The sequence below is a fragment of the Leptinotarsa decemlineata genome, unplaced genomic scaffold (genome assembly GCF_025532065.1).
Source record: "Leptinotarsa decemlineata unplaced genomic scaffold, Ldec_3_MD MMD2_tig00026340_RagTag_RagTag, whole genome shotgun sequence".
NCBI lineage: Eukaryota > Metazoa > Arthropoda > Insecta > Coleoptera > Chrysomelidae > Leptinotarsa > Leptinotarsa decemlineata.
Window position 1 is genome coordinate 6554915 of NW_027412694.1, and position 20780 is coordinate 6575694.

The 20780-nt window shown below is 33.2% G+C and overlaps 2 protein-coding genes across 4 annotated transcripts in view; both read left to right on the plus strand.

Annotated features, from left to right (window-relative positions):
- The window catches only part of MFS17 (Major Facilitator Superfamily Transporter 17), a 186387-nt gene extending 178172 nt beyond the window's left edge, over positions 1-8215 (plus strand). For both annotated transcript variants that reach the window (XM_074183668.1, XM_074183669.1), the window contains exon 10: positions 539-8215. In XM_074183668.1, coding sequence (XP_074039769.1) covers positions 539-667 — 129 coding nt within the window. In that variant the 3' untranslated portion in view covers positions 668-8215. The remainder of the gene's footprint in view (positions 1-538) is intronic.
- Positions 8216-14876: 6661 nt separating this feature from the next.
- Positions 14877-16350, plus strand: LOC141485944 (uncharacterized). 2 transcript variants are annotated; one of them, XM_074183647.1, is made up of 3 exons: positions 14877-15396; positions 15454-15675; positions 15735-16350. In XM_074183647.1, the coding sequence occupies exons 1-3, from the start codon at positions 15226-15228 to the stop codon at positions 16083-16085; spliced, it is 744 nt and encodes a 247-aa protein (XP_074039748.1). In that variant the 5' UTR covers positions 14877-15225; the 3' UTR covers positions 16086-16350. The 2 variants fall into 2 exon arrangements, with proteins under 2 accessions (XP_074039748.1, XP_074039747.1); XM_074183646.1 differs by having other exon boundaries at positions 14877-15675.
- Positions 16351-20780: the final 4430 nt, after the last annotated feature.

The window sequence follows — 20780 nt, forward strand, 5'->3', positions numbered from 1 at the left end:
TGTAATATTTAGTATTCCGGTTTTTCCCATATAGCCATGAGTATGATATTCAGGTATGCTAATTGAGTCCTAAAAGATGGGGCATTTTTTAAGTTCAGATAAATTATGATAATCTACAAGTTTATTCTATCTATATCTATCTAAACTACACCTTATGTTGTTTGTGAAGATCAAATCGTTAGGTGTAGTCCAAAAAAATATATATTTCAGTCAAAATTTTCAACAATACCTATTAAAATTTTCATCTTACATATTATTCCAAGAATTTTCAGGTGGTTCACCAAAGTTATTCATGATATTTCTCTAATGGAAGAATGATGTCATTATTTTAAACAAAAATATAATATTCAATTCATAATTTCTAAACAGCATTTCATTGTTTCATTTACAACTTTCGAAAAAAACTACATATTTTTGTATCAAATTTGTTATTTCAATTGAGAGTTGGATAATGAACTTCGAACAAAAGGTTAGTTTTCTAAATAGACTTCAATTATAAATAAAAAACATTGAATAAAAAGGTTTACATTGTTTACAGATCCAGTCATGGAATTATTCAAATGGGCCTATTATAGTTCCAGAACAGGAAGTGCTGATGGTTGAGAAATCACCCAAAAACGGAACGAAGGTAGTGAAAAATAGTATGGAATCTGATGTTATCGCATGAAATTAGGAATGGAGAACAGCGACAGTATACTTAGTGATATGGAACCTTACTGTATTTTTTTTGGAAATATATTCTAATGATATACCAAATGTTCAGGATTAGATGATTTTTGTACTTAGAGAAAAGTTCTCTCTAGTTCGGTTTTCCTCATCTTTTAATGTGATAAGCTTAGATGTAGAATTTTAGGTTACGAAAAATTTTAGCATTGCATCAAGTTTTACAAAATATTTCAGAATAGTGGAAAAGGTGTGGGAGAAAGTTGGGATCCTTATAATAAATATTTCCTGATTTCACTTATTTGCAACAATTAAAATCGTTTGAATCTCAACAGAATCAAAATTATCCAAAAAAATGTTGAAGATCTCATTCATTGTTGATCATATGGAGTATTCACTTTCGATAGTAATATAAAAAATTCAAAGAAATCACCACATTCTAGATTGAGTTTCTAAGTACTTCTGCCTACTCTTAGGACAATAATACAATATCTCGACATTTTTTATTGTCATCAGGTAAACTAGAAAAGTAAAAATGTGTGTGCATAGCAAGCCCATGACGTGCATAACATGCCCATAACGTGCATAACATGCCCAAGTTTAGGTGGAAAACACCTTACCCCTTGCCTCTCATGTGAACCGATGAATTGTAGGTACGTCTGGCAAATATCCGATGGAAAAACCACAACTAACACAGCTAATGCATCGCAGAAAGCTGAAGTAACAGGCACCTCTCCGGAATATCATTATTATTCCGACTCCCACCCCGGAGTATATTTTTGTGGAGTTGTTTCCGGGCTTTGTTTGTAGGTAGCGCAGTGGACATACATAATCGACTGCAGATAGAATTTATGACTAGTTGGAATTAATTTTGTTTGTTCGGGATACTCAGGCGTTTCATTCTGTCTGAAGTAACCCGTCCGGTACTGACGAGGGGCAATTACCTCGAAATTGGTCTAATTTCTACTTTTCATTTTTAGGAAGTTACTTGTGACGAATCTTTCAGATGGAAGACATTGCACGGGTGCCTGATGGTTTCAATTCAGCTTTTTGTGTGGCATTAGCTAGGATAGTTGTTGTTTTTCCATTGGGTACCTGCCATACTAACCTATGAAGTCGTAGGTTCACATGAGAGGCAAGGGATAAGGTGTTTTTCACCTGAACTCTTTCTCACACACTGTCTACCGAAAACCTACCAATGCCAATCGCTATCTGAATGCTAAGTAACATCACCATTCTGCCCAAATTAGTTTTGAATTCTCTCATACATCAAGACTCACTGACAATCACAACAGATCTAATGAACTATAAAAACTCAAAGCCGCCCTTCACCAAAACGACTATCCCGTATCTCAAATCCAAAGACACAAACCCAAACCCTACACCCCGAATTACCCGATGAACAGACTGTCCAGCCAAAAGCTTTTCTCCATTACATCCATAGAGTTACCGACAAAGTAAGCCGAATTCTGAAGAACAATATTCACAGACAACAATCAAATCTCCACTCTTTTACGAACATCCAAAGACACGATACGCAATGACACAGGGCATACATGAAATACCATGTTCCAAATTCCAACAGAGCCTATGAACATGAACTAGCTGTTCGGAAATCAGATCCAGCCTCATCCCTTTTTAAACATCACCTTGAAACAGGCCAAACAATAAGCTTCAGAAACACCAAAACCATTTCTATGGGGAAAACTCTTCAAGCTAGGATAATTAGTGAGGTCATTGAAATTGAAAAACGTCTCGACTGTCTTAACAAACGAGATGATTCACAGAGACTACCGCAATCAAAGAGGTCATTATTGTCTCGACACACATCTCAAAGTAACTGACGTCAAGCAGAAAGTCAAGAATTCATTCTCGACAGGTCGTGTACCTGTTACAATACCTTTACTTAATACCTGTCCAGTAGAATAAATACTGGTCCGGAACAACAAAGTTTAATTTGAAAGGGTTATATTTTTAGGAGTGATTAATTTTTTGGGAATTTTTCTTTGGAAGATTCTCTCATCCATTTTTTTTGTATCAGATGGAGTAGTAGAAAGCCAAAAACTTTCTTTCCCAAAAAACAAAGTTTACTTGGAGCAGAAAAAGCAAGAACGAGACTTGGGGTTACCAAAGGTTTTCATATAAAAATAGGTAATCCAAGAACAAATAATTGGTTTGAAAACTCAAAAAATTCTTCAACAAGATATTATTTATGGTTGTTATTGAATAGTAGAAAATTCTAATACATCATGTCAATTGTAAGAGTATTCATTCACTCTCCTACAATATTCACACGGGTGTTTCAAATTTGATTCTCACCATTGGGAGATAAATCTTGGTATGTTTGGTTCGTAGTAATGTGAAAGACAATATTATAAAATGATATCAAGAATGAACTTTGTTCAAGATATTCTATATGAACAGTAGCTCAAGAACACTTTCAATAAAACAAAATAATCAATCTGGCTACATAACTAGCTCAAGAATCACAAGAGAAACTCAAAATGATTTTTTTTGTAAGTCACACTCTGAGCAATTTATTTTCGTTCTCAATCTTCCACTGTTTCAAATAATGTTGAGTTGAAGGTGTCCGACATTTTGGTATTTGCCCCAACTGTAAATTCTATCTCTGTGTATTCCAAAAAAATGTGTTAAGGACACTGAGATCTGCAGACCTAGTTGGCTATCTCACACGGCCTTTATATCTGATCCATCTGCCACTGAACCTTGTGGTGAGGTGATTAGATACCTGCCTTGTGTTGTAAGGTATGATCTTGTTGGTACCAGATGCAAAGTTATTTGACCAGTGAAAAAACGTTTGAATAATCCTCAAAAGTTGATGTCAAAAGGTGATGATACTCTTCTCTATTCAGCAAATCTTTGAAGAAATGACCCAAAATTTGATTTTTATAATTACCAGTCTACACATTGAGACAACAGAAAAAAACTTAATTGATGATAGAGGCCGAAGGATGATAAAAATTTGAAAACACTATCATGCAGCAGAGAAAAAGTGGCAATGAAAATATGTAATTCATTTTGAAATATTCTATCAAATAAAGTCAAGAAAAAATGAAAACTATTTAATAAAATTTCCATTTTTTCCCAGTATTGCAGGAAATACTCGGAATTTCAAGAACGCCACTTTGTTGATCACATAAACGTGTAACTATTTCCCAATTCAATCTTCTTTTTTCTGAGATCCCAATTTCGAGAGACATATTTGAAATATCCGGTATACAAATTCTTTCGCAATACTGACTGTGGCAGAAATACCTTTACTTTGGGGTGAGTTATGAGGTTTTGGATTTTTGTACATAATTTCTAAAAATCAGTAGTTTTTCGAGTAGGTTACAAGGAAGGATGTATTCTGTGCAATCACTGGAAATTTCCACCGATGTCATTGTCATAATTTTCTGAGATTCAATTCCCCTTAGATATTATGCTCTCCAACTTTTCTGGTATCCCATCGTTAGGATATATTATTTGTTATCTACCATTGAACTGAAATATTTGGTATTCTTATTGAGGATGGTCTGCTCCCAATTTACACAAGGTTTATTTTACTTAAATAAAATAAGTAGCAAAAGTGTTTTTGACAATAATTTTTCTCCAACTTGTATTCAGAATAATTCAAAACTAGATAATGAATAATCCTATTGCTAAACTTTTTGGTATACTAACTTATAATTTGAAAATTTTATTTTGCATTTCATCATTCCCGGAAGTTTTCTGCAGAATTTGTTACTTCAATAACAAATATATTTAGGACGCAGAATTCAGTATTCAGAGGGAACAAACTTTAATTTATAGTTTAACTGTTATTTGTATTTTCATTTGTACATTTTTAAAACTAATAAGATTATATTCAATTTTCTAGTTTAGAGTGTAAATAATCTTGAAATATTTTATTTTGACTAACAATCCTAACTTATGAAAATACACTTTCCTCAATTTTTTCAAATGTGTGTAACTAAAAATTGAAGTTGAGTTGTTTTAAGCTTTTGGATGTTTTGAACTTGATTGAATTTTTAAATTTCTTTATGTAACTTAGAGATAGTTTTTACTGCAAGTATCTGTAGTTTTCAATTTTTAAACATTCATAATATAGGAGTAAGTGAAAAAATGTTCGGAAACATTTCTGTTTCAAACACGGCCATTTGTACTTCAAAAGAGGTTAAGTTTCTTGGAGTAATATCGATAGAACAATTTTTGAATTTGTTAAAAAAATTCCATAGTTTATCAGTTCTCAGGGCAGATTGCATTCTTCATTGTGGTTGAATGAACACAAATGATTTTATTATTAGATGTTTAGGTATTTGCACCTACCAAGGAATCAATATTTAAGTATCCAGCCTTACATAATTGTTGGTACTTGCATAATTAAGAGTAGATTAATATTTTTCTTACTTCAGTGGTTTCGTCAACTCAGATTCCAGTACAACATGTCCAGTTTTATTTTTAATTCCGATTTATAAAGAGACTATAAAGGTGGATTATACTTCCAACATAAGCCATACTTATATACAACAGATTTCCAGACGTAATGATTAGAAATAATGGCCCTATTTGCATCTTATTGGCAGTAAAAAAATGTATACCAGTATATTGTTATGAAAGGAAACATTTCAAGATATGTATATTATATTATATATTATATGTATATTATATTCAAGATATGTATATCATACATATCTTGAGAACTAAGGAAGACATGTTTTCCAAATTTTATTCAGTATCATAGAGGGCCGTGAAATAGATTTTGCAAATATTTTTATCTCCACATTGTTGCCATATCTACATGTAACATATATTACCTTAATTTGAAATTACAAATAAATAAGACATCCTCTATAATATACCATTTTTGAATTCTGCTTCAGAATTGAAATCACTTATTTGAGACATCAGATTGTGAATAATTTCTGACAGACTATTTGAACATGTTATTGTCAAGTATGTTCTTTAGTTTTTCAAATAAAAATATTAGAAGCAGATCTTCACCCACTATTATCCTTGTTGAAATTCAATAGGACTGCCTGGAATTGATAGTGCAAAGATTCATTGATTTTCCAGTATATGTTTGAAAATGAGAAAAAAATTGCTGTATGTACGGAAATTTTCAGTTTTCTGATTGGTATAATGATACACTGGTTATTTTTTGCCAAACAATGTCCATTCATCTGACAGAATGAATTTTAAGAGCACTTACAAGTGTGTCATTTTAGGAAATTGAAATCATAAAGATTTATAATTGCATAGATGCAAAAAAATCGTAATATGTTAATTTAGAACTGGGAGATCGGTATAGGTCAGAGTAAATTAAACTTATTCATGGTTATTTAAATTAAAAAAAAATTGAGATGGTTGCTTATTGAAAATACTAATGGAAACATATTTATGGAACAATCTGTATAAAATAATATCCAAGTCTTCCGTGAAATGCAAACCATCATACCTTATTTAAACGATTATATAACTTGAGTTCGGTGTATTACTTGGGTTGAAGCTCAGCCATGATTATTTGAATTTTGTAAAACTTTTGCGAATAAAGTGGCACTCACAAATGTTGCAAAAATTTAAATAGCATTATTGTGAATCGATTAAATCATAGAATCACAGTATATAGCATATATTCAGCGTATTCTTTCATTAATATCGGTTAGAGATGTAGATGCTTGAATTATATCGTCTCTGAAAACTATCAAAAATTTCCTTCGGAAGCAAAAAAAAAACATTTAGTGTTCATATTTTTTTTAAATATGGCGACATCAAATAAACATGCCCTCGGTAAAGACAAAAGAGATTGACGTTGTTAATGTACTTAGCTTGAAACTACATTTTGTAATAACATTTATTATTGTATCCAGTTTATCATATATTACATATTGCCGTCATAATGCAAGGGGTCTGGTACAACTGAAGCCCCTACTGCAAGGGACGCGGTATAACTAAACCCGTAAACCCCCTTCTATCGTCGGGGCTGCTCCTGCAGAAAGACTCCAACTATAAAGGGACATGCTGTACCTATAATTTCTTCTGTTACTTCTTAAGAGACACTTACTAAAGATATACAACTTTTGAATTCGAGATTTATTCATTATTGAAAGAAAACTTTAGCCAATAGCACGTAATAAACTATTTGCTAGAAAATGTAATGCAGCTCAATGGAATGGAATGAAAACTCAATGGAATGGTTATTTTTCGGTTAGCGATTCGCAATGAGAATGCTTATATTTTGATGAGCATGAACTAACTCTTATGCGATAAATAATTCTCACTGTAGGTGAGGTGAAAGGTCCCAATATATAAAAGGGGATAAGAAATATTTATATATTATTAATAATTTTGTATTATTATTAATTTGTAATTATTATTTGTAATATTACTTGTAATTATATGTAAATTATTTGTTATTTGTATCTTTTTAGTCAGAGGAAAATACAAAATGATTAATATTTCAAGAACGGTGAAAGAAAGGTATAAAACATGTTTCACAGAAGTGATTTTGATTTTTTATCACAATTCAAAAATCATATAATACAGAGGATGTTCTAATTGAATTTTTCAAGTTGATATTCTCTCAATACGTCCAATAGACCATCTTATATGGAATACATTATATATTGAGACATTATATTAAACATCTTATATGGAATACATTATATATTGAGACATTATATTAAACATGAATTACTCATTCCACAATGTTACCAATATATGAATCCATAAAGTGCTTGATCAAGTTCCACCGAATGCATCTTGAAAAAGTCCTGAATGATTATTCCACATCAATTCTGCAAATTTCCATAATTCACACAATTGAATTGTAATGAAAGATTTATGTATTCATCTTTTTATTATATCCAAATTGCTATATTTTCACTCAGAAATTATAACAAGCATTTTTGTGCCAAACATAGTTCACTAAAAAGAAGTTCACCATTCCATTTTATTTTAAGAGTAACATGTCTTTTTTGAAATGGACTGATTTTGCTAGAATATATATTTACCTAAGAAGAAAAGAAAAAACTAATTAACTTCAGTTGAAAATGGATGGGATTATAGACTCTTTATTTTATCAGTAAGTACCATTCCAAAGAATTTTGCATATTGATGATTTTCCTTTTTGTCTTGAATAATCGTAAATTGTAGAATAGAACTTGAGGGAGTAAGATTCAAAAGTTTGTTCAGGATAACAATCAATGTAATGTTTGAACTTTTTAAACAGAATTGAGACTTTCAAATCATATTTAGGATTTATTGAATTTTCACTTTCGAGAGCATTATTCTAATGAACCATTAATTTATGAATTATATGTATAAATCACATAACACTTTTTGAAAAGCTCATGAATGTATATATATGTTAATGAAATATTTCAAATAAAAGCCACTCATTGAAATGCTGTTTTATATAAAAACAGAATATTAAGAGTTCCCACATTTGTGAAAAAGATAATCATTGAAAATATGTTTGAATTATTTCGTTGCTATATGGTGGTAGGAGTTAGAGAACTTAATGTTCTATATAATGAAATATTTTCAGTTATTTTCGTTGTTTTATTTCATTCCCTTTTTAAAAAAACTCCTATTTCAATGTCTCCTTCCTGATTTTCATTAATAATGTTTATCTCGCTGTTGAGAATGGATTTGCCTCATAAAAAGTTTGAAGGTCACTAGCCCAATGTGAAGGCCAACGAAATTCTGAAACATGCTCACTTTCATAGTTGAATATTGCCAGTATTGTTAATGGGTAAAATTGGGAACCTTTGGCTTAGAATAAATCCAAGATAAAAACGTTATACCATCAAGACTAATTCATAATATGAGATATAGTATATGTTGTCTGTTCAAAAAATGAGGTGCAAACGTTTTTAAAATCTTCGAAGCAGTTCTGATATGCACTTTTTGTTATGTCTTCTCAGCAATTCGGTTTTTATCTCCTCAACAGGAAAAAGTCGCAGGGGGGGGGGCAAATCTGGGAATACGGTGGCTGAGACATGATTACGGTGTTGTTTTTCGCCAAAAACTTACAAACAAACAATGACGAGTCAGCAAGTATATTATCGTGATACAAAAGCCATGAGCTGTTTTTTCACGATACCGGCCTTTTTCAAGATAATACTTCTTATTGACCGTACGACCATGTGCCAAGAACTCCTGATGTACTACGCCACGGTAATCGAAGAAAACAGTGATCTAACTTGGCGCGTACTTTTTTGGTCGTGGCTATCCTGGGATAATTGGACTTTGGTTTCGATGTCATAACCATATACCTGATTTGTCATCAGTTATGACCCTTTGAAGCAGATCTGGATCGCCGTTGACGTCATTTAACAATTCCATAGCAATGCTCATGTGACGATTTTCTTGGTGTAAATTCAGCAATTTTGGAACGAACTCCGCTGCCACGCGCTTTGTTTCCAAAATTTTCGAAATAATTGCACCGCATGAGCCAATTGATATGCCGACATCTTCAACAACTTCTCTGATAATGATTCGATGATTCTCAATAACAATTTTCTTCACTTTGTAATTTTAATCGTCTATTGATGTTCTGCCAAAATCTTGTACCACTTATAAACATTTTTTCTGAATCAGAGTATTGCTATTGCAATACTCGCCTTATGCATTTTGGCCAATATCCTAGGCAATTGTGGTTTCTGAATCTATGCTTGCTCCATGACAAAATTTACCATTTTTTCCTAAAAAAAATTTGACAGTGTTGTCGATTAATTCTTTCATCAATGCCGTTACTCTCAACTGTCCTGCCATTTTGAGAATATTTCAGGTTGTGGTATGATCATTTCATTTTGGAAAAAATTGATTAGGATATATTTCCATCACTCTTTGGCGTCAATAATATCCAAATTATGTTGGCAACTTTTCAGAAGTTTCTAATAAAAATGGAAATCATGGATCCAACTAGTTTTAGGAGAAAGTTTTGTATTTGGAGAAAACTTGATAGCCTCATTGGATACTTTTTGGATCCGATAAATTTCAAGTTCCTCGATTTAGTAATTTTCTAGATTTCTTCAACGCAACTTGGAAACTATACGCTATTGAACCAACCCAATCTAGAAAAAACTGACAATTGCTAACTGCAAAACCACTTTTTGAATTATTTTTAGCTTTGCTTTCATTAGTACTTCTTATAGCTCATGCCTAACTATAGAAATTTTCTTTAAGGATGCTATCCTATTTCTCCCAAAGCTTACAAGCAACACTTGCAAAGCTTTCTCTGAAAATACAAACTAACATTGCTGACACTGGGTTTTTCATACTGAAGGACATTTAATAATTCATGTGTTCAAAGATATTGAATAAGAAGATTATTTAGAGAAACAGCAGGAGATTGCTCTGTGTTGCTCTGAGTATCTTTTTTGTAAACCGAATAAGATACGGTAGACGTTTTAAAGATTTTTGAAAGCACTTTGTAGATGCATAAATCAGGTAATTGAAAGTTTTGGATTTTCAATAAATATCTTGCATCATCCCTTAGTTTGGGTGAACCAATAATGTTTTTCAGTCATGTTTTTAGAGTCGTGTTGGAGTGAACTTTTCTTTAAACTGATTGAAAAATAAGTATCAGAATTGAGCTTACTTCTATTCGTTTTTCTCTAACTGAAACTGTTGAGATGTTGTTTCTGAAAAGTTTTTCAATGCATTTTCATTGATTATTCAGAAAACAATTTTTTTCACTAATAGTTATTCATGGTTTCAGCAATTAACATTTTTTGTCTTTTCGTCTTTGGAGGATACAAGAAAACAACGTTTGAAGTTTTAGTACAATTGAGTGGAAAAGAAAGTTTGATGCCATTGTGATCAGAAAAATTTGCAAACAGGTTATCAGTACGTGTAGCAGATCTCTTGGTAACCGTTTTTCCATGCAGTTGAAAAACAGAAAAGCCAGTTTATATTCTGCTACATCAACATTACAGTGATATCTGTATTACTGAAATTTGAAATGAAATTACCAATTTTCTTTGATGAAATGTATCTTGATAAAACATTCAGTTATATTCGAATTCACAAACAGCTGTCCGCAGATCTATACAAAGACCGAAAAACGTTTTTAACAAGTATTAATAATACAACGACCTCATATTGCAACTCTGCACAGTATTCTAGCATATTTAGTGACTTACATTTTTCGGTTATTTTTCGTGAAAAAGCTATAAATTACAAAGCGGCACCTACATGCAACAAACTATCAGTCAAACATAGTAATTCATTAAGAAATGAATCAAGTTCGCCCACTTTGTTGCCCACCAGACAGTTTACAAATTCGCAAACAATTTCAACAAATCCGGCCAATTCCATCACATACCTTCATAAAGGTTTTTCCATGTATATTTTCCTTATACTTTTTATGCTTCTTATCGATGAAAAGAAAAATGAAAATTTCTATATTTTTTACCACTTTCGTCCATATAGGACGAAACTGCAGTAACGTTAGTTACAATTTAAAGTGGTAAAAAACATAGAAATTTTCATTTCTCTTTTCATTATGATCTCCTACCACGTAGTAACGGCTGCATCCATCAATTTACTTCTTATCGATAATTATTCTGATCTGACCTCGTCAGAACAGGTGGTTCTGAGCCCAATTTTTCATCGCCTGTGATTCATGACACCCAGTTTAGAGTAGGCGTATTCTCGTTCGCCAGTTTTTTTATTTCTTGACAGCGTTCTCAGGCTAGTCTCGATGTGTTTTGTCTCTTTTGAGTTCATCAGTGCCCCAAGAGCAAGCTGGCTGTCTGTCTGCTCCGCTCATGAAAAATTGCATAGACTTTCGCCTGAAAAATAGACATATATTGATCGATAGGGTAACTACTCATAAATGAAAGTCAGCCATCCGAGGCTGTGTGTCAGTTACTTGTGAATGTATGTCAGCTACTATCAAATGCTGTCAGCTAGTCGCAAATGTATGTCAGCTACTCGTGAATCAATTCTTGCACATTTTTCGTCACATGTTCGGTTTTCGATCCGTATGTACAGCATGTTATTGGAATAATTGTTCATCATTCACCATGCACGGTACATATATCTCCTTAGTCTCTCAAGATATCACCGTCAAAATGATGATATCCTGATAGAAAATTATCATGTTTCGGATATTACCTCTTCGATTCGTTAAAAGAAACAATTTAACCATTTTCTATAAGAAAAGGGGGAAGATTATGAAGAGCGAAGAATCTTCGAGAAAAATGTTTACGAGAGCCTTTAGATAAAACGGGATTTCTGGTACAGGCACCCTGTACCGTACAATCTGTACTGTTGTATTATGTGCCTCATCTTTTTCACAAGAAAGTGTTTCTCTGCAATAAACAATTTTGTGAATGTGAAAACTGAATGAAAGAGATAAATACAAACTATTTTTGGTTGATGGATATCCACACTTTTCTTCCTCCCACATCGAAATTTACTCCGTTCGCCACACATATCACGGCAATCAAGACGGGAATAAATGGTCATAAATAATACAGACAAGCATTCAGGTGAGAGCATGCATCGCAGCAGAATCATGAATTATTTAAAGCTGTGGTGGGGTATTATTAAGCAAAAGCTTCTGTTCTTACTTGCATATGTCGCTCATGGGCGAAATAGACTGATTTATAACCCAATCAAGAAAATTGTCGACCGACTTCTCGGATATGCAGATCAACATGAAAGTTCCCGCATATGAGGTCTTAGATTTCCATTTTTGGTTCGAGTATGATTTTTGTTTTTCTAGCTGTTGTCATAATTTATGAGGATTATGGCTACCTGATAAAATCAATGGATATTTGATTCTCTTAATTAACCGTGCACAATAATAAATATCAATAAATAAAACAGTCAACGAATTGGGGAGTAGTTTGTTAATTTTTCTTTTAATGAATTCTGAAGAAATCAATGATTAGATCTATTGAAACTGAAAACATATGAGTTCAATCCAAAACGTTTTGTACGAATTTCAGGAGTTGTCAACAAAATTGTTTGAAAAGGGGAACCAAGAGAGTTTATTAAAAACAGAATATGTCCTCTTCCTCAAAATCTTGAACTGAAGATATTTTACTTTTTCACGCAATGTATTTTTCAAAAATACAGGCACACTGAGGTGTGTGAGTTGATTGAATTAGTCTAACAAAAGAATGTAAACGGATTACTATAATACTCATTTTTCAGCATTACATTCTCTCCCTCGGTTTATATTCTTCCCAAACATTTTCTACTTAAAGATATATTCGTTTCTTCTATTGTGTTTTTTGGTTTCGATTTATTTTTTTCAAGAAAAAACACAAGCACTACAGGAAAATCCTTAAGGCGTTCTAAAAGCGGTTTTTGTATGTACCGCTCTTGGTGGAATCCAATGTGCCAAGTCACTTGAACACTTTCCGTCAAAGTATGTATAGAAAAGAGACAAATCTCCAACCTTTCTTCGATGCTCCCGATTGTCAAGGTTGGAAGTGATGTTTGCGTCTCCAATCAGGCTGATGACTTTTCTGGAATCAAACAGATTCACAGGGTATGCATAGTGGTGGAGCTCCAAACAGTAAAAGTTGCTGAGGTGTGTACAGTTCTCTGGTTCGGAACAGGGTTTCAGGCTTTTGAGAATCAACCTTTGCAATTCCAGCATCATGATTGTGGCAAAACATTTTCATGTTCCTATTTTAATCTCCAAAAAACTTATCGAAGCAGAAAGCGGAATTGTCTGACCTGACACCGTTTCGGAAACATTTATCTTTCTGGAGAAAACCGATGCCTTGGTTTTTGTGGCATTGAATTGAACCTTATTACTTTCACCCCAATTCGAAATCACTTCTTAATCCCCATTAAGATATGCAACCTCCTGCTGCCGGTGAAGATGCGCATCCGCAGGCTATGTCCTGGAATCCAAATTATTGGAAAATATTGTATCACATAGAGACTATTTGAGAAATAGATCATGTTCTCTGCCAGTCTCCAGGAATAACTTGAAATACAGTTCTTAACCCAATAAATAAATTGATAATTTGATATGAATATTTTTTTCGTAACTAAAAAGAATATAATTACATACGGCACCATTTGAAAAGTAATATCCTCAGGAGCTTCATGTTGAATAAAACTTGTTGAATTTTACTTTTTCATCAATAAATAGAAAGTGGGGAACTTTCAAAAAATTATGGGTGGATCATACATAGACGTTTCTTTGAGATACAGATCTGAAGAAAAGTCCATCCGAAACAACTACTTTCCATTATGATCATTAAATTACACGGTTCGCTTCATTCCGACTGTAAAACAAAGTTTTAGGGTCAACACTATGTCTGAAATACTTATCAGCACCTCTTGCATATTTCTGGAAGTCTATCCACTCAGTTCTTGCTTATTTTTCACAACTTTTTCCCACCGAAAGAGACAAATCATAATGGTTTTTCATTTATTGAGAAACGAGTATTTTTAATACATTTATGAGGAGTACAAATATCTAAACCCAGTCTGAGTCCAATGGCTACCCTGAAAGTATCATTATCTAATAGTGCTTTCAGAGTCTTGGCCTACATCTGCCGATATAAAGGAGAGATCCCCCAGTGACCTGTTCACCTTCCTGGAAAGGACGGGATGGACGATGACCTAGAAGGACAACTCCTCGGGAAGATGTATAATGGGTCACATGTGGCCTAAGTGCTGTGGACCTACACTCACCCTCCCTTTTCTAAAGATACAGTGTTTCCCAGAGTAGCAACAAGTAATGCGTTCAACGATTCTTTAATATTGACGGCTTTAAGGCGAGATTTTTCCGAGGTAGATGACAAAGATGAAGTGATGGAGTCAGAAGCAATTTCTAGTAAAATTTCGTCCCATGTTTTCTGAAGTGATTTGAGATCCGTAGGCACATGACTTTTTGTTTGAGAACACCAAATAGATTCGCCTTCAACTGCTAAATTATCTATTATATTGGTAAAGGAGATTGAAATTATCAGTTAACTGTTTTCATGTTATCTCATTTGCTGTGAAGTAGCCGTGTCAGGTGACACCGAATCTTCTGGTTACCAACAGACAGTATTGTTTACAGCTCACGCGTTTTATTTAAAGTCACATTTAAAGTTCTTGCTGGTATTTAATTGTATCTATATCTATTTTTCATAACAAAACTTCCTTGAGAATTGAATAATTATGTTTTGTTTATTGCTATTCGTTCGAAAAAAATCGCGTTGAAAATACTTTTAACAGTAGTGTTATAGTTATTTATGTATCAAGGGAATTAGGAGGGCCTTAATTACCGATGGCAAAGTTTGCGTCCCGAGGGCCTCTGGCCCGAGGGACAGCAATTGCCTGAGGTTATTAAGGCTCATTAATTCCCGTGGTACATAGATAATTTTATTTCTGACCGATTTCAATAAAATTTTGTTCATTTTTGAAACGGAAAAATGTACCAATTCATTACCTTCCCGGTATATTTGAATCAGGTACCGTTGATTATAGTAGAGTTTTCTTGTTGCTAGGTTGTTGCTATGTTACTTGTTTATAAACAGAACTTTGTTATTAAGCTGTGTTTGCGGTGAAAACGTGTTTTCTACCCCAAATATAATGGAGGATATTTTGAAAAAATCTGAACAAGCAAGAGAATCATTAATTCCATCGAAAAGTGAAGCCGTATACCAAAAAGAATACAAGATATATCTGGACTGGCTGACACGGAAAAATCTTATGCCAAAAGATGTCACTGAAACTGTATTTCTGGCATATTTTCAAGAACTGGTAAGGAATTTTCTGTTTTTCGGTAGATTTGGTAGTAATTGTGTTTATTCGTTTCAGTCAGAAACGTATAGTCCGAATTCTTTATGGACTAAATGGTCAATGCTAAAATTGATGGTGACTATACATGAGAAACGAGATATCACCAAGTTCAATGAATGCCATGCTTTTTTGAAACGGAAGAGTAAGAGTTATAAGCCGAAAAAGTCTGCTGTTTTATCTCCTAAAGATGTTATCAGATTCCTAAAGGACGCTCCTAATGATATTCATTTATTGCATAAGGTAATTTTTTTCTTATTTTCCTTTTTGTGTGTATTTATTTCCTTTTTTTTTTGTTATAGGTTGTTTTGATTATGGGTTATTTTGGAGGATGCAGAAGTCAGGAACTTTTGAATATGAAGATATCGGATATAGAGGACCGGGATTCCGTTATGGTAGTGAACGTACCGGAAAGTAAAACTGGTGTATCGAAGAAATTTACAGTTGTGGATGAAAAAGAGTTCTCCGCTTTGCCTTTATTAAGACTTTATATGTCTTTGCGTCCTGAAGCCAATTGGAAAAAACATGTTTGGGAAAATCCCCAGCAAAATCGCAATGTATTTAGGATTGCCAAACTCATCTTCCTATACGGGACATTGCCTTCGTCGCACTTCTGCTACTGCTCTAGCCAATGCAGGAGCAACTATGACTAACTTAAAAAGACACGGAGGTTGGAAAAGTTCCACGGTGGCGGAGGGGTATTTGGAGGATAGCATCGAATTGAGAAATAAAACGGCGCGTATGTTGTCTACTTTGTCATCAGAAGAGGCAGGTACCTCGACTGTAGTGAACAGAAGCTCCAGCCATACAAAAGAAGAAATTGTTTCCAGTGGCGGAAGTAATTTTCGGGGAACATTTCAAAATTGTACATTTATTATTTGTAATGACGTGAATAAATAAAATATGGTTCAGTTTTCATTTCTATTTATTTTTACTTGTGAAAGGTAGAGGGAATTATAAAATCTATAATGTCCCAAGGGAGTTATGACCCTCTTTATTGATAGCGTAACTATGACGATATAAGCTTATAATATTCCGGTCAGAAATAAAAACTATTTTTAACACGCTACTTAGTAAATATCATCTTTTGACAACTATTCAAAATGTCACTTTTAATGACAGTTATACATTTTTTTTTAAATTTTATATACATTTATCTATTTGTAAAACCATAATTGAATTAACACTTCCAAAATACAAATCATGAAATTATAAAACAATAATAAAAATTAATTGGCGCTCCGGGTTGACTTCATTTGCTTTTTCAGCTGCAGGAAAACCCGGAAAAACCTGCAGCACCACATCATCTGAAGATCTTGATCTATCAATGACCTCTCATGAAAAAAAATGTAGGGTGTCTCCTGTTGGTACATGTTGGTTAATAAACACAATTACGTCAATTTCCTGACACTTCCACCAAATCGAGCTTTCGTATAACATTGTTCTGGATTCCCTTTTAAACAGAATTGAAACATTTGAAAGTAGTTGTTCGAAATTGCGATGTGTGACTAACATAACAATATGTCAAAACATATTCGGATACTTATGTTATTATTAAGTTTTTTGGTAGTTGCTCATAATCACGTTTATCTTCTATTGGGTATAGGTAGGTACCTAGTTAAAAATCCTTATATGGATAATTAAAATCAAACCCGCACTACCTGTGAATTATTATCACAAAAAATACTCATAAATCAACAAATCTGAACATTCATGAATGAAACCTAGTAAAAAGAACGCCCCCAGCAGAAAGAGGCAAGAAAGGGGTGAGATTCCCATGGCCTATCGTTTGGGTCCTTTTTCATGAATAAAAATACAAGATGAACGAATACGTGGGCAGTACCTACGGTTGAGTGCTGCCGTGGTCTTCTTATAACGTAATGGTAATAAATGGTTGGGTCCGCCCGTCGAGGGTAGATAGTAAAAGTTAATTTCCGGCCAAGTTCTCGCGGATCAAGAAGTACCAACGACGAGGAGAGAGTATTCGTTTATTTTTTATTTCTTCCTTTTAGGCTGGTGCAGATACCGAATTTTGTTGGAAAAAAAAATCATTATTTTTCGTTTATTATCGAGAATAAAAATAAAATTGCTCTTGGCAAGTAGTACATGAAAAATAAAGTAAGCTTTTAGGATGTTACATTCTCTCGACCTCTTTTGTGCTATCTTATCAAGAGAGGGTTTTCCTGTTTCGTCTCGACCAAGATGACCCAATCTCTTGTCTTGTCGACAGAATATTTTTCAATTGAAAAATATTTTCTTGTCTCTTTCGAGAGAGACAAGAGACGAAAATCTTTTGTCCCTACATTCGAATATCAAACGTTTAGCAAAATAACATTTACAGAAGAAACATTTTTATCTTTTGATACAAATAAAAATAATTCGATAAAAATTATATCAGAAAAATTTAATGAGGAAACTAACTGCGAACAAGCTCTGGAAAAAGACTATGATTTAAATATGAGTACTGCAATAGAAATTGCAAAAAATTATGATAAAACTGTCATCGTCGTAGGTCAAGATATCGATTTCATCAGACTTCTTCATCAACTCAAATGGTTCACGCAACCGAAAGGATTTTTTTACTCATTAAATATTTCATTATTGATTTTGTTCATGCTTCTTTTTTTATTTGGTTGCAATTTTATTTCCGGTTTAGCTGGCAAAGGAAAGAAAAATGTAATGGAAGTATAATTGAGAAAAAACATTATCAAACCTAGATAGGATTTAAAAAAAGCTGCTGATCATTCAAGTATTGCAAAAATGCGCTAGTCCGACTGGGTGACCAGTCAAAGAATAAGGAACTTTTGCTCTGCAGTTCTTTAACTTCCCTTTTCCAGTTGTCTAATTTTTCCCTTCTGCAATTCAGAGCCCTTGCTTTACTGGTCTCTTTCGTTTCTGTTACGGGCGATTTCATTCATAAGCAGAGTGGATGATCATTTTCATTAATTTTCATTTGAATATAGATCGAGGTGTATGGTTACGTTTAGTCCGCAGATACGGTTTTACAAAAACTTCGTCGACACCTTTCAAGGCGTATTATCTTGTTAGTTGTATTCATATTTTTTTATGCTTGTTATATTTTTTTATTGACTTTCACCATTCATAACCAAGGAGACTTGGAATAAACTGGACCAATGTCAATGTTGACATTGCTGATTCAACATCCTGTGAGACGCAGCTCCCAAAACAACGACACTTTTAAGACTCTTCCAAATAATCTATTATTTTCTTTGTTTATTTTTTGAACATGTAATCAATTATTTTACTATAAATACCGTCCTGCGTGACAAAATAAGTTAGTTATTAGAATTGCATTCAAGTTACAGGTTTGTTTCTTTAGTAATCACATTACTTTACTTTATATTGTACATTCTATAACTCAGTACTGTTTCCCCATTTTCAAAATAATTTTTTCAAACTTATATTTCAAGCAACAATGTGCGAAACTTCCAAATAAGGAAAGAAGCAATTAATTTACGAATAAACTTGTTACGAAAATGTGTAGATCATGTGAATAAGTAACTTTCAGACACAAACTAGAAGAAAAAGTCTTCTAGAAACAACAACTTTCTTATAGACATTGACTTACACATTAGAAAAAGTACATTCGAAAAAACTACTTCCATATGAACATTGGATTATACAAAAAACGCCTTTTCCTATTCAGTTCGCATTTCAAACATTATTATGGAATTGAATCAGATAACATTGATAAGATTGCTACACAATATAGTATTCGAAAGAGCTCGATTCAATTGATATGAAATACTGCCATCCTGAAAGGCGGACATCGATGATTCGTAACAAGATACTTGCCTTATTGTCTTTTCAGTAGTATGTATCGGTCTAGGTGGAATATGGCAATATGTACCTCCGGTGCTGTGTGCCATACTGAATCTCGCCCAATTATATAATTCATATTGTAATGTTATCCATATGGTGCTGGAGAGACAACAGGAAATCATTCCAAAACATCGATGTTTGCCATTGAGGATGGCAGTGTTCAATGTAAGTGAAATTTTTCTGTTTCATTCGCTTTATTATTTATTCGAGTAACACTTTACTGAGACATTTCCACTAGACAGTTAACAAAATCGCAACACGTATTTCGATGTACAATAGTTTCATTAAACTTGATAGAAAATTCAATAGAATTTTGTTCACTTTGAAAAATAACAACTGGCTAAGTATGAACCATGGTTAACAAAGGGTACTTACTCCTTCACTGTTTCACACAGAATTTAACAGAAGAGCATTCTCTTATCACATTGCCAAATGTATGAATAAAATACCACCATGGTTGAAATATCTCTGGTTAACAACTTTCTAAGGAATTTCTCTCTTCTTTCGAAACGAAAGTTTATTACCAAAAAACAGATGAATATTTAGAACGACACCACTGGGGATGTTTCGAGTAGGTACTCATTGTTAACACTCTTATGGTTTAAGATAAGGAATAGATACGGAATTCAGGCCCAAGGGGTTGACCCTTCTTGACTATATTTATGACCCCGACCATTGTCATTGATGATTTTTGAGGATTCCTTCAAACATATTTCTTAACATTTTTCAGCAGAGGCGATTCATTCTGTTCTGGGATTTCGGCCGGGAACTCTGATTCTGATTCTCCTCGCCATGAGTTTACACTGTTATTTTAAGTTTGCCGTTTTGTTGGTGTTATTGATAAATTCTATGATTTGTAAACGCTGTGTCCGTCTGATTAATAATCCACCTGTCACCAGTCCCGACAGAACAGTTATTTTTCAAAAGACGTATAGCTTGTGGAATATAAGAAATATAAAATTATTAAAAAAAACAGCTTTCCATCGTTCTATTTTTCTGTTTTCATATAAAAAATTGGGAAAAACCTCCAAAGGAAGGAAGAAAGCAACTAAGTTCAGAATAAATTCTCTACAGAGATGTACAGATCATGCTTATAAATTACTCTGAAATACAAATTGGAAAAAAACCTTCCCGCAATAACATGAACATTGAGTTACATGTAAGAAAATGTACTTTCGAAATAGATACTTCCGAAATACTACTTTACATGGAACACTGTCATTCTCAATGGTGGACATCTGATGTTTCGGAATATGACACTTGCCTTATTGCCTCTTCAGCAACAATCTTTATAACATTACAAGATAAAGTACTGAATTCATTCATAAAATTACGACTTAATGTCACGAATGAGTTAAAATTACTCATGTTATCGATGACAGTACGTAATGACATTCATTCGCTTCTTTGATTCAATATATGCATCATCCAGACTTCTTTATAAAGAGTTTATTTTGAATTTAATTGCTCTCTTCCTTCCTTCCTTCGTAAGTTTTCCGTATTTT

Coding starts and splice junctions, on each gene's coding strand:
- LOC141485944 (XM_074183646.1), top strand. CDS start 15,226: ATGGAGGATATTTTGAAAAAATCTGAACAAGCAAGAGAATCATTAATT. Junction 15,676..15,734: donor ATATTCATTTATTGCATAAG/GTAATTTTTTTC, acceptor TTTTTGTTATAG/GTTGTTTTGATTATGGGTTA.